This window comes from Leuciscus leuciscus (assembly GCF_965113295.1).
Source record: "Leuciscus leuciscus genome assembly, chromosome: 4".
Lineage (NCBI taxonomy): Eukaryota > Metazoa > Chordata > Actinopteri > Cypriniformes > Leuciscidae > Leuciscus > Leuciscus leuciscus.
The window spans coordinates 19,994,257-20,009,719 of record NC_138728.1 but is presented as its reverse complement, the minus strand read 5'-3'; the positions used below and the strand labels follow the sequence as shown (position 1 = coordinate 20,009,719).

Sequence of the window (15,463 nt, the reverse complement as noted above, 5' to 3'; positions counted from 1 at the left end):
TTAGATGTCTTGGAAGAGATCAGGCCACAAGTTTATGTTCCTGAAAAGGATTAATGACATGATATAATAAAACACAGTGCATCTAAGAGCACTGTGTATATCATTAACACCACACGTTCCAGCACATATCTGCAGGCAAATGGCAAAGTTCCGCTTTACCACAATACCTCAATGAATGTCTAAAATCCTGAAATGGTCATGACTGGCCGATGGCCTTAGAACAGTTATACATGTGTTAAGGTTCCCCCACCTTTGACCAATCAATGGAATTTTTTCCACTCGTTTGTGATTTTTGAAAATAATTTTCTAGAAAGAGCTGAGCTGGTCGTTCATACAGAATGCGTTTTTACATTCCACTGCACTACTTTTCCTTTATTTTTCAATGTAAACACGCTAGTCAGACAAGTTTGACCATTATGCTTGCAAAAAGCAAAAACACATTCTGTGTGAATGGCCCTTAACTAGAAAGAAATGATATGGAAATTTCCATGACTTTTTCTTTTTTTTATATAATTCATTTATATGACTTCTACAAACATGAAAATCACAATTTTAAAGTTCTGATCCAAATCTCCATTCAATTATCAGTTTTTTTGGTTGTATTATTTAAATATTTAACATTATACATAAATATTTTTCATTTCTTACATTATTACTACTATTACTTGTGGTAGAAAACCAAATATATAATTTTTTATAGCAACTGCAATTATAGCAATTGAACAACATTTTAAAAATTAAAACATTCAAATAATAACTTTTATTTGTATAATTAATTTCTCCCCCTTGTAGATATTTATTCCAATACACCCATACCTGCCCTGTAAAAACAAGTTGTTGCCTTAAATGTTTAAGTACAATCAACTTTGATGTTTAAGTAATTTCAACTTCAATTACATTAAACTGACTTAAAAAATGAGTTGAATCTTGTATAACTTTTAAAGTTAAGAAAATTGCTTAACTTATTTTGATGAGTTAAAGCAATGTAAAAACACCTTGTCATAACGTATTGTTCATATAATTGTTGTATAATATAATATAACTACTTATCGCACAGCATATTAATTCCACAGACAGACATTTCCAAGAATTTCAATTCTAATTCTATTTTATTCTACTCCAATGAATCTCCTGTTCAGGATGGTGAACGTCTTCAACAAATGAGTAACTTGTCCGTGTGTTCTTAACTAAACATTTACCTGACCAGTTTCCATTCGAATAGAACATTTTACGTACCTTAACCCTTCTCTAACTAAATTTGGGCCTCTATCCTGCCATGGACTGTCTATAGCAAGGGTGCCCAATCCTGTTCCTGGAGATCCTGCAAAGTTCAGCTCCAACCCTGATCAAACTGACCTGAAGCAGCTAATTAAGATCTTCAGGAGCACTTGATAATTGCAGACAGGTGAGTTTGATCAGGGTTGGATCTGAACCTCTCCAGGAACAGGATTGTGTTTCCCTGGTCTATAGCAAACAAACAATTTCACCTTGACCATCATGACAAAATAAACATTGTGTGAAGCATTCAACTATACTTCCGAGACTACAGTAAGAACTTCACCAAAAGCAGCAAGCGACACGCATATAAACGCGCAAATAATAGCAAGCGCTGCATTAATATAAAGAATTGTGACTGATCACCAGTGCTGTGTTTGCACGAACATTGATATCAGGGTTAAAGTTCATGAAGAAATTATATGGTCCATTGGATAACATTGATAACCAGAATCCAGTTCCAAAGAATCAATCCAACCGTTGGGAGAAGATAATCCATTTAAACCTAAAGACTTTCCAGCTGTTACAGAAGCTACAGTACATGAAATCTCATGGTGCTCACAATGGAGGACAATGCGTGTATTTTCATACAACTTTGCATTGTTTGTTTATTAGTATTTAAACCCTTTCTGCCGTTGATTATCAGAATAAACAAGGGGGGCCGCTCTAGTCAGAAGAAATGCGTGTGTGTGTGTGTGTTTGAATGTCATTTGTTTAGACGGGAGGGACTGTTTTAAATGAACTTAATCTGTGTTTAAATAGACAAGTATCTCTGAATGTGTGTTGGACTTAGTTTGAGTGCATTTGCGCCTTACCTTCAGGTGGCTGAAGCGTTTTGTTGTTCAGAGCGCACCAGCCGACAGGATGAAGTTCGGCTGTCATGACGTCACACCAGAAATCAGCCTTGCGGTCGTCTCCATAGCCACAGTAGCGTAACAATAGCAACTGACCACATGTGGTTATGATGGTGGCCACCCAATATGTATCCAGACTGCCCTTATTAGCTACTTCAAGCTTCATTCCAGGCTGAAAACTGCTCTGAAGACTGAGCTCCACCTGTGAGGTTCAATCAGAATGGGTATGACGAATAAGTATTCCTCCATGAAAAAAAGTATGGGCTTATTGACGGCTTTAAAAAGTAAAAAAACAAATCTAATAACCGTTGTAATGGGTGTGATTCTCAACTGGTTTTGCTTCAGGGCTCAAATTTGGCATCAAGTAGCAACCCAACACAGTACCAAATCTAACCTGTATTTCATGTTGTCTGGGTTGTATTTGTAACCTTGCTCACTTTTTAAAGTGAAAAAAATTTCCACGTCAACTCATGTATAGTGTATATACAGTAGTCAACATTTGAAGTGGAATTTTGAACAATACACATTCTTTTCTTAGGACAACTTTGATGAACTTGTTTTATCCACGTCAAATGTTGGCTACTGTATACACTACCCAACCAAAAAAAGTTGATGTTTGGATTTGAATAAGGAAATGCTTTTGAATCTATGATTGGATCGTTATTGCAGTGATTATTATGTTTCTAGCATGTTATATGTTTGGCAACAGTTCTTCAAACCCTAACCCTACTCCATGTGTAGCTTTTCATGTAGGAAGACACATCATGGCCATATTCTAGGATGACAAAGCCAAGATTCATCAGGCTCAAATTGTGAAATAATGGTTGGGAGGGATGCATTGAAAGTCTTTGGGATGTCTTTGGGAAGTCTTTGGGAGTGCTCGACTCTTGCATTGCCAATACAAGATCTTGACCAAAAATCCTTTTCAAAAATAACCTTACAACCATTGGCGGAGGTTGAACCAACTCTAAGGTAAGGCTAGATGTGATTCCTTCTTAAAAACACATTTAAACAGAATGTCATGAAATAGTTACGTGTCGCCTTTCAACAACCTATACATCCCAGCATAAACGCTCTTGTTATTAAAGTGGTTATGTTCACAAACTACTATAATTTCAACAGGCCAGCATATGCATGATTTGGCATGCCAACCAGTTCGAACAATAAACCATTGCCTTAACTAATGCAGCAAAACATAGCCTACATTTTCTTCAAATTCTGAATGGATTATCGCCTGGAAAGCGCACAAAAGCGCTCCCTTTAATCACTAAGCTGTCACTCATCTCAATTCATTGCAAGTTCTGCTAATCAATTAAGCTGACTGTACAATGGACATCTTATTTAGCCTACATAATGTCATAATGTCTTGGCCATTGCATTCCTAATCTCAACACACTAGATTTTATTACTAGATTTAGTTTAAATGTGCAGGTGCATTTTGCCCCAAACCCCCGTTAATTCCTTACCCATGGCATGCTCCGCCTATGATCACAACATTTATTTTCATCAAGAGGTGCATACATTTTTGGTATAATTTATGCATCAATTATAACATGCTGGAAATAAACAATAATCACTGCAATAATGATCCAATCATTGACTCTAAAGCATTTAATGCCATATTTAATGCGTCTTTGCTGAATTCAAAATTTCATTCAATAAATAAATATATTGAGACATTGTGTCTGTGTGTTCTCACATGTCTGAATGAAGTGTGAGGTGCGGCAGTGGCTCCAGTCTCTTCGAGATACTCCTCCCAGTTAAAATCCACCTCCTCCTCTGCACAATCCATGCCTGTTAGGAGACAAAGAAAGAGAGTTTGTATATGTATGCATGTTAGAGTTTGTTGCTGGTATTGTTGGTATTGGTATGGTATGGCTGGAAATAGGATGAAACATATTATATAATATGCAAGTACACAAATTACATGAATGCAAACGTTTCTAACTAGCTCAATTTCATGTGTTATTGTGTTCCAAAACGTCCCAATGCAATTCTTAAAATACCCTGCAATCATTTAATTCCCTTCAAACCCAAAATTACATATTGAAACGTTTTTCCTTGAAAAAAAAATCGTCATGCCTTAAAATAGCTTGAATTGAACTCTACAACCTTGCTTCATTTAGTATACGCGATTCTATTAATATGCAAATTAGCCCCGCCTCCACTCACTCACACCAACTCAGAGATCCACTTGATCACACATTGTCGTAATTGGTTTCAAGGTAGTTTGTGACGTCAGAAACACCAGTGATTTCAGTCTTTGGTTCACTGCAGTTTTAAGGAGAAAATTCTCAGCAATAGTGTTGACTTATGATTTTGCACATGGTTTGTCTTAAAGCTTATTAAAAACACCACACAGACATATAAACAACATTAAAATCTTGATTTTCACCACAGGGGGACTTTAACTCATAGCGAGAGGTTGATGAGGTTTGTTGTTTGATAATTCACATTTGTGTACAAGTTTGCATATAATTTGTTTCTAGTCATAAAGAAAATGGTCTGTGATCCACTATCACTAATCTTACAAGATTGTAGAATGATGTAAATGCAATGATGCGTTTTGATGAGAAAATGCGAAAATTTGCAAGTGTGGCATTCCTATCACTGCCACATCTCTTCTGCTAACTAGCTTGACCAAAGAGCTAATCTCATAACATAGTTATAATAAATACACAAATGACTTAAGGTTTTAAATTAAGCCATTTATGAGTCATCACATGTTTCACTTAGAAAAAATTCAAACGAGTGGGATAGTCTAGTGTTTTCCCGGCAGTCAATGCTGAGCATGCACTGCTGAGTGATTGTTCAATAAAAATCCTCTAAAAGATTCAGCATAAACCCCTCATTCATCTAATACAAAGGAAAACTTTGGTAAACTTCCATATTGCTATACTTTTCTAGCATTCTGACTAACAATTTTCACCTGGCAGACAATAAAAGTGAAAAAAATAGATTTACATTGACAGGTTTTTTTCTCTCAGATATTTATAGATGGCAAACTGTTTTTAATTATTTCATTTGGAAAGATCAGATCTATTTTTATATACTGCTTACTCCCAAAACAAATGGACGTTTCATTGCTCAACAGGTGTTAAGACATCCACTCATAATATTTTATCATGCTAACTAAGACTAGCCACAAAGGTTAGAAAGCAGTGAAGCATATCTAGCAAGATAAATGATTGTACAGCACAGTTAAACATAAATAAACAGCAAATAATGTTAGATTAAAGATCACAATTCAATATCAATACTAAACCTTCTCAAAAAGCAAACTTATAACACAAGCTACACCTTGTTGCCTTCATATATCAAATCTAACATATTGTTCATTCACATTAAATATACAGTTTCTATCCTGACTATAACCTATAGAAATGCTGGATTATTAACTATGTTAACAAAGATCATTTCAAACAAAAAATAGACTATCTTACAATCTTGCAGTTATTTCAGATCATCTATAAGCACTGTTGGTGAGAAGGTATGTGGTTTGGATCTCCTGCACTGATGATGTCATTACAATATCTAGTATGTGAAAAGCTGATGATTGCATTGATTATTGCATCCTTCAAACATACTGAAGTCTACAAAAAAAAATAGCAAGTTGTGGTTAAAAACCACTTTTATTGGCTCTAAAACTGAAACATGATTGAGGTAATGCTACTTTGACACTTAACTCATTTATTATTTCTTTTAATTCAGACTCTATTAACAAAATAATGACCAAACACGCCTTGTTTGCAGATTTTTTGCTTTGCTTATGTTCGGGCCTACACTTGAATTCAATTCCCAATACACTATTCTTTAAAGTAAAGCTTCCAATTGGGGCTAAAAAAACAAAAAGGTTTTTATGATGTCAAAGAACGTTTTATTCCCCCCCCCCCCCCAGAAACAAGAGATAAAAATATTGCTTATGCACGCTGTAGTCCTGGAAGAAAAACATGATTTCCTTAGCTTTTTGTTCAAAGTGTTGCTTTTTTATTAAACTTACCCACTTTCAAGTAAAAATGTTTAGTTTGTTTGTTTTGTTTAAAAGAAGAGGCTCTGTTTCTTTCTTTTGATATATTGCAAGTTCAGATATCCATACAACAAAATATTCTGGGGGGCATGAAATGTTTGTCAAAATGATCAAAAATGCTGCGCTTTTCTTTTTTTTAACGCAGGTGGGGAAAGAGTTAAAGAACCCAGAAACCAATATGCTGATCTGAAGAACCTATAATGTAACATCAAGAACTTTTCGCACTTCAAGAACACCTGGTTCATCATAAGAAAAAAAGTGCACCTAAGGTGCTCCAAATAACCATTAAGGAACCTTTATTTTTAGAAGTGAAGAGCAATGAATAATGCATACATTGTGACACTAATGTATTTTTCTTCTATTGAAGTCCTGGTTTCAGATGGAACTATGAACAAGAAGTGCACTTTAACACCGAAACCACTTCCTTGCAAATGACTCACTCAATATTTGCCATGATGACAGTGTATCGTTATGTGTGTGTGTGTTTGTGTGTGTGTATGTGTGTGTGTTGTGTTATAAACACAGCAGATGAAAAATATTATGGTTCTGTCACTCATTTCTGAGATATTTCTGGCGGTGTTCTGCACAACCCCGGTCGAGAAAAATGAGAATAAAAGAGGAAATTGACATGACAAGGATTCACTGTGACTTGAGTGGGCTTTAAATGAGGAAAAAGTGTTTTGTTCCAGTTGACCAGAATCTGCATCCAAAATTCTGTCAGAAAGAAATGCGATCCATTTCTAATAAACTTGGCAAACAAAAAATCTACAGGGGTAAATCTAATACTACTGATCATTATAAATATAAGCAAAAATTGACATTATTAGTAATCAAAAAGAAGGTTCGCTTTTTGGCGATGAGTAATTTTCAAATGACGAACAAATATATTCATTGCTGCTGTCATTTGGATGTCTTGATTTGTGTGGGTTCTTTGTGGTTCAGCCAGCACAGTTGGGCCTGTGGGTGGAAAGACACCTCCGGATTGAAGATGCGGGATTAAAGTGAATTATCAACCCTAATCTATGATGTGGGCTGTTTCAGAACAAATCCAGATTTTAGGCAGGCCGTACTATCGATTAGCTCATATTGAGCCAGATGCCCCCTCTCGCTCTAATCCAGGACTTGTTCAATTGTGGAAGGGGGAATTAAAGGATTATTGGAACACAATGTAGTGCTGCGTTTCTTATTAAAATAAACGTCTCTGGCCTTTTTCAGTCTCAGACGCATTTAATAATCCATTTTAATCATGCAACTCGGAGAGAGGAATTGTTAAGTTTTGCTGGGTGTTCATCTGTCTATTGTTTAGTTTAGCAGGTTATAATACTTTTTATTTCCTGATTATATTACACATCAACTTGAAACCTTGAGTTCTCAGCACACAAATTGCTTTTATGATTTGACTATGTGCCTTATTTGCCTAATGTTTTCCAGGAAGTTCCATGCAATTAGGAATGTGGGAAAATGCGTATGGCAAGAGCCCTGAAATAGCCCTGTTAAAATGATTTGAACGGACTGAGAAATCTATAAATTACAGTATTCAATTACACATGTATATCAGAACTTAAAGCACAAACTTCAATAATGGTGCAGAGTAAAAAAAAAAAAGAGAGCTCTGCACTCTCAAGACAAAATGGTACAAAAGCTGTCACTGGGACAGAAGCCTTTATAAAGGTTGAATATGTAATATGTATGCTTGGTACCAATATGTTCCTTTAAGGTGGTAAAATGCACTCTTTAGGTACAAAGGTGTACATTTTGAAAGGGTACCATATTTTGTAAAAAAAAAAAAAAAATTGAGAGTGTGCACATAACTGAGAGTGACAACAACAGCGCAAATAAAAGCAGCAAACAATAAAACTAACAGTAATCTGTATAATAATTAAAGCTGCAGTGCATGTTGGGACCTCAAGTAGGCATCTACCACAGCTATATGGTCACTCCTCTATTGGTGCTTTCTTATAGGCTATATTAAATGCAAGTCTTCAAACGTTGCCATTTTTAAAATGTGGAAATGAGTGTAAAATAGCCCGTTTTATTTCTCTCTTTTTACACTATGTGCCACACTCGGTGTTAAGTTAATTATATCTTTCTTTCTTCTTTCTTCCAATCCAATCCAATCACTCTGAATTTACTTCAGTCAAGTTGAAAAAAACAAGTTGAAACTCATAGCATCAAGTGTGAATGTCAAAAATGATTGTGATAAGTCAAACAGATAACAAGTTGGTATAATAACATACTACGAAAGCATTAGAGCATCTTATAGGCCACTGAAATATGATGGCATCACTTCTCAAAAACACAACATGATGGCATCACCAAGTTATTCAGTTATTTATGCTTTACCGCACAAAGAAAAATACCCATGACATCATTCTCTGTAAAAACACCTTTTTGACCTTATAAAGGGAAATTCATGCTGTCGGCCTATACTCAGAGAAGTGATGCTAATGCTATAAAACGTCATGTAGGATAGTACATTCCCAAATAAACATTAATTCATTCCTGCAAGTCAATGTGTTTACCTCGCAGCATAAAGTTCCCTTTAAAGTTTAAAGTTTCCCCAAACCTAGCCTACTTAAATGTGTAATTCTGTCTTATTAGTATTGGAGGCCACCTATATTTGTTTTCATGCTCACGTCGTGACGTCCAATGACATTACGTCACAACGGCCTGAATGTAAATGACATTATTCAATCCACAACGGACGGTCACCCGATCTCTGCGACCCGAGGCTAAACTATCTGATTACCTTATGACATAGGCTATCGCATATCTCAACTAACTCACACTGCACATCTAGAAGTGTTTGTGCGTTAACGATGCTTTAATATGGATTACCAGTCATTTACATGTTACATAATCACGACGTATGCGAATTATATAGCCTGCAATGACTTCCAGAGACCTTTCAAAGCAATTCAGCCTATTCGCTGCAACCCAAAAATCCTCCACTGCTACATCTGTGTGGTATCGTAAATCAATATTATCACATATTTAGTAATAAATAGCCTATAGGTAGGCAGGGTACTACTGTCCGACACTGAACGTACTCAAGCTGCGTACTGTTGCTATGGTTACCTCCTCAGAGGAGAGCAACTTCTGTTTACTAGCTTCTATTTGGCCGCAACGATGTATGTTACTCGTATAGCCTAAACTTTTGTGGCCCCTGAAAAAGTTGTAGCCTATATAACGCTGTCATACTTGTTTACTTGTCTAAATAATATTTGGACCACCCATCCATCTGTTTTGACGTACTTTCGGGGGTTCATGCCCTTATTAGCGGCTCAACCTCTTCTCCTCAGGTGTAGTAGTAACGCTAGCCTATATGAACTCGTCTTGATCTTCTGCACTTATTTTTACCTTAATGAAAAGATGTGTTCGGTCTCAACTATGAAGGCACAACGATTCAGATGTCAAGCTTTATTGAAACGTACGTCAGGCTGCTTCAACACATCGAAGATTTGATGAATTTCATGAAGGCTATTGTTGAGTCGTCTTATCTACTAGCCTACTTATTTGCCTAGCTTACTACTACTATACGGTTTTATTAAACAAATGCTTCTTTAATGGGCCTGCTATCTATATATATATGATGATGTAAAAAAAAAAAAAAAAAAAAAAAAGGGGCTATAAAGAGACTTATTCGAGCTCATCTTTTCCAGGTCAGACAGAGAATTAACGGGAAATATAATTTCATATCAATTCATCTCGTCGTCATCAAATGCGTGACTCCATTTCCTCTTTATTACTGCTGCGAGTTTAATCCGCCCGTATGAATTCACGGATAAAACCCTCAAGGATTTAAGGAGACATCCACTAACGTAAAGGCTAATCAAATAAATAACTCGTATTTTGATGAAGATTAATCGCCTTTAATTCAAATTCACCATAATCGATTTTATATATATAAAAATATATGGTTTAGGCTATTCATTCGTCACGTAAATAGCGTATTGAAACTGTGTGGCTCATGAACTGTTTGATTTAGGAATAATATGTGAATAAAATGTTGTCTCCCGCATTCAGCACAGCACAAAGCGAAACAGGAAATATTGTATGAGCATGTGAGATACTACTGTACTTTACACACTCTAAAAGTATTGCAGCGGAAAAAAATGACACCGACGTCGGCAAACGACAACTTTAAATTTAATTCATTAAACCACGTCCAGGTGCAGCGAAAGAAACGAAAACTGGATGCGTAAACAACGCGGTTTTATTTTTTCCTTCTTCAAAGATTTTGCATGGCAGTTTTAACACACCTTAACCCGCCATGTTGAAAGTGGATTTGACACATGAGGAACGAGGATTTCGGACCATATTCCGCGCACCTGAATCGCACGTACACCGACCGGTTCGTGACGTTCAAAAACATTTCTATGAACACCACCCGAATGTGTAAACTTAAGTGTTGATATTCACGCGTGAACATTGTGTCCTTTGAAATCGAAAGGAGGTCAAATGGCAGTTAGAAAATAAAGTCAATAGTAGCCTAACAGGGCGAGAGTATCTTTGAGGAAGAACGCGACACGAAAATATCGCTTGTTACATAAACGTTATTTTTCAACGACATTTTCAGCGCGCGTCTCTTCAGATCGTAAATATTAATATCGACATAATCGAAAGTGCGGTCGCTCGACATTCGTGTTATATATAAATAAGGTTACTTTATTGGTCGGACCGTTTTATCAACTCTTGCGCAGAAGCTTGTGAAGCCTATATTTCTGACTGTTACAAACAACCTCCAAATGTTTTTAACGAGGAAAAAGCGTCTGGACGCGGAAATTCGCGCATAGAAGCACGAGTCCGTGTCAGACAAGATTACTATTACAGAATGAAGTTCATGCGGATAATGTAGTTTTTACCTTATGCGAGTTTTTTTCCGTCTATCCGAATTGAGTGATCCGGTGTTCTGGTTGAAGCAGGAGCGCTGTGTGTGTGTGTGTGTGTGTGTGTGTGTATGTGTGTGTCCAATATGGCATCATCCCGCATCTGCGCATGTCTCAACATCTACAGATTATTTTCAAGCCGACTCCTTCATTGACCTTTACAGTTGCAAAATTTGTTCTGCCCATTATAAATAGAAATAGGCCCGAGCCCCCGCCTCCCTCGTGTGGGGAAACTCATGGCTGTGTCTAAAATCCTTGCGAGCCGTCTGAGTGGACAGCATTTGGGCATTCATAGGCGCGTGCAGCACTTTTGGGCATCAGTGACGCATGCATCGTTTTTTGGAGCTATTGGAAATTTGATGGCCAAAAAGAGGCTGTCCAAGAACGTGCAAAAAAGGCTGATAAAATGCTTTCTATGTAGGTAACACAATAGGTTTTGAGACACAGACAGTGTAAACAAGAGGGGGCTGCTGTTGCAATCTCACTTGTTTTCACTTAACGCAAAAACAATTTGACAGCTTTACATTTTCAAGCGTCTTACTGACATATTTTAATGTATGGTTCAAAGTGATATTTTATGCTGAAACCACACAAAAAAAAAGAAAAAAAAAGGAAGAAATAACAAAACTTTTCTGTTTCCATCATATATCCTATAAGGGCAAAATCTAAAAAAAAAATTAAAAAAAACCTTCACAAATAAAATTAGAAAAATGATTTAAAGTCATGTTTTCAGTTCATTAGAGTCATGGTAAGTAATTGAAACAAAATAAGTTTTGTCATTATAAAAAATTGTAAAAAACTGAAGTAAGTTTCACAGAAAATGAAATGGTTATCATCATTCATCACTTCACTTTTACAAATAAAGATGCCAATTTTTCCAAGAACCGTTTTTGGTTCCCCAAAGATCCTTTCAGTGGAAAGTTCTTAAAATAACTTTTTTTTTTTTTTTTTTTAACTAAATCTTTCCCACCTAAAGAACTTTTTTGTGCAAAGGAGGTTCTTCATGGAACCATCAATGCCTAAATAACCTTTGTTTTTAAGATAGGAATATGACAATAATATTATGTACACTACACTGTAAAAAGTTATAACATGCAATCCCAATGGTTTAAAAGTTTGCTGTGTAACCAATGAGGTTTAATATAACATGATTGATGTTTTTACTTTAATGAAAGCTTTTAATTTAGATGTTACGACATGCAGGTTTTTTTAAGGGTTAACTAGTTAACACAGCTTATTCTAATAGACATTACAGTATATCTTTAAAAAATGTAAATGAACCAATGTATAAATAATAACATATTATTTTTATTAATACATAAAGCATTAATTTATTATTGCAATAATGCTGTTTAGAAATGACTTATCTCAGACATATAAATTCAGTTCTCATATTGTCCTCCGTTGCCCTCCTGTGGTAACCATATTTATTGCTGTACTGAATTTAAAGCCACATCAATATAGTTGACACTACAAATAAGTGCACTTTAATGACTTTCAATAGGACTGGTGCAGAAGTAGGGGGTTAGTTTATCAGGCAAAACCATCAACACTCACTCACACATATAAACACCCTCCTGTACACATTCTGTACAAGATGAAATTCCTTGTCCAGTAAAAAAAAAAAACTGATCTGATCTAATAAGCACCTCTTAGTGATGTTACAGTAACAGATGGTTCATGCCTTGAGCTTAATCTACAAGAGGAGACTTTGACAAGCTCGTCCAGGGACAGATTACCATGAGACCTTGTGAGAGGAGATAGACAATGTGGGTCAATGCTTTATCCTCTCCATGCTGTGGTATAGTACTAAAAAGTTTTGACTAGGAAATTAGCTCTGGATATTATCTGGTTAGCCCAGTTGTTACCTTAAAGAGCTAATTCTACACTCTTAAAGAAAAAGGGTTCATTGGGGTTATGACCTCTTGACTGAATTTTAAAGAATCGTTTATGCCAAAAATGTCTTAATGATTGTATAATACTTTCATGTTTAATGAGATTTTTTTTTTTTTTCTAGTGATAAAGTATGTTCACGAACTGTTTAATTCAGAAAATTCAATCAAAATAAATTAAATGAATTGAAACAAAAAAGTAATGCTTTCATTCATTAAAGCTAAATCCATAAAATGATCCCATGGGAATAAACAGTATGAAGTGGCTGACAGAACCATTTAGGGTTCTATATAGAACCTTTTCTTCTGAGTGATACCTGATAAAACGCTTAAAATGACTTTCATCTGTGTAACCTAATCAGTTTGATTGTTATATTACAGTAGCCTAAATAATTTTTGGCTTGAATAAAACAGTTAATCTAGATGTTAACACATGAAACAAATGAACAAACTTTTCCTTTAAGATCACCTCCATTAAAATCTCTAGTTTTAGTTTGCATTTTTCATGTCCAGTTTACAAAATATTCAAAAATTGGGTCATTAAGATAATTTTTTTTTTTTTACTTTTATTCTGCAAGGATGTGTTAAATTGATCAAAAGTTACAGTAAATACCTGTACTATTATAATGTTACAAATGATTTCCGTTTCAAATAAGCAGCACGACTGTTTTCAACACTGATAACAATATGAAATGTTTCTTGACCACCAAATCAGCATATTAAAATGATTTCTGAAGGATCATGTGCTGTTTCGGGGTAATGCGAGTTATAATCAGATTACTTTTTCAAGTAACTGGTAAAGTAACGCATTACTTTTAAATTTACAACAAAATATCTGAGTTACTTTTTCAAATTAGTAATGCAAGTTACTTTGTTTTCCCATTAATTGACTGACAGGTTTTCTGACCCCTTGTTGAAAGAAAGTTGAGTGCCCTGTGTGCGCTGTGTGTTAACATGATGGTTATTGTAGTTTTAGACTAAATGTGAGCATGCATTTACTCATCTCACTTGTACAAAAACAGATTCAGTATTCCTAAAAATGAATAAAAACAGTAAAATGCAAACTCTGAATATTACGTAATCCTGCCATGATGTTAAAGCACCCCTATTATGCTATTTTAAAGGTCCATAAGTTTTTTTTTTTTTTTTTTTTTGAGGTCTCAAAGACTTACATGCATCAAAGGTCAAAAAACACTTTAATTTTCTCATAATATACATTGCATGTCACCTAATATTCAGTCTTTCTCAACCCCTCCTTTCAGCGATCCTACTCTGCTCGGATTGGTCAAATGACCCGATCTGTTCACTGTAAAAAAATAAATAAAATAAAAAATAAGATCAATAAGTTATGACAACATATGTTTTTACATTACTTCAGTTTTAATGTAATTTAAGTTGAAATGACTTATACAGCTTAGTTGGTTGCATTAAAAAATGTAAGGCAAATTTTTTATTTCTGTTGCTTGTCATAATCTTCAGTTAATCATAATCTTCAGTTGGATCCCGCTCTCCCTCGTCTCTGAGTCACCGAACGTTACAGGATACCTGACCAATACCCATGGATCCAGCAGATTAGCTTGTGTGCCTTCGGCGGAGGAGGGACACCACTGAAGGCTATACAGAGCTCTTTTGTGCTCTTGCCAGCTGTGTGGACTGGGAAGATAAAGTCCTTCAGGGCTTGTATCCCTTTGGACTCAACAAGCCTGTTAAATCATGTCTGCCAAAAGGCAGATGTGACTTAACATTGGAAAAGTTAATTAATTATGCTCTAAGACTCTGCCTCTCTTCCTACAGTGATACATTGCTTCTCCCACATTAGGCCTCAGCGCTTCCCAGCCTGTGGTGGCACCCTGTGCTACCTCATGCTCGCTCCTTATTATGGCTCAAAGAGGAGAGGGAGAAAGCTCCCTAGCCCGGTGGTCTCAGTTTTCCCAAGTCCAGTGGTCCCAGCACTCCCTAGCCCAGTGGTCCCAAGACCGGTGGTCCCAACACTCCCTAGCCCAGTGGTCCCAAGACCGGTGGTCCCAGCACTCCCTAGCCTGTTGGTCCAAATTTAGGTTGTCCCAGCATTCTCTAGCCTGTTGGTCGCAATTTAGGTGGTCCCAGCATTCCCTAGCCTGTTGGTCCCAATGCTCCCTAGTCACCAGCACTCCCTTGCCCAGTGGTCCCAATTCAGATGGCCCCAGCACTTTCTAGCCCAGTGATCCCAAGTCTGGTGGTCCCAAGCCTGATGGTCCCAGCCCCCTAACTCCAGTGGAACCAGTGCTACCAAGCCTGGTGGTCCCAGCACTCCCTAGCCCAGTGGCCACATAGGTCTCAAGCTCTGCAGACTTTGCTTCAGTGGTCCCAGAGTTCCCAAGTCTGGTGGTCCCTGCTTCGGTGGTCCCAAAGAGCCCAAACCCATTGGTCCCTGCTCCAGTGGTCCTAAAAGTGCTACCCCGGTCATTACTGCTTCCTGTGATGGCTATTATCATTTTGTTTGTCTGCACCGCACACACACCTCCTCATCTGAAGTGGCTGACTCTG

The 15,463-nt window shown here is 36.5% G+C and overlaps 1 protein-coding gene across 2 annotated transcripts in view; it reads right to left on the bottom strand.

Annotated features, from left to right (window-relative positions):
- sfmbt2 (Scm like with four mbt domains 2) overlaps positions 1–11,205 on the bottom strand; it is a 42,511-nt gene extending 31,306 nt beyond the window's left edge. The window contains exons 1-3 of one of the 2 annotated variants that reach the window (XM_082168206.1): positions 11,022–11,205; positions 3,829–3,923; positions 2,091–2,331 (exon numbers count right to left, since the gene is read on the bottom strand). In XM_082168206.1, coding sequence (XP_082024332.1) covers positions 2,091–2,331; positions 3,829–3,921 — 334 coding nt within the window. In that variant the 5' untranslated portion in view covers positions 3,922–3,923; positions 11,022–11,205. The remainder of the gene's footprint in view (positions 1–2,090; positions 2,332–3,828; positions 3,924–11,021) is intronic. The other variant, XM_082168207.1, reaches the window with a different exon arrangement.
- Positions 11,206–15,463: the final 4,258 nt, after the last annotated feature.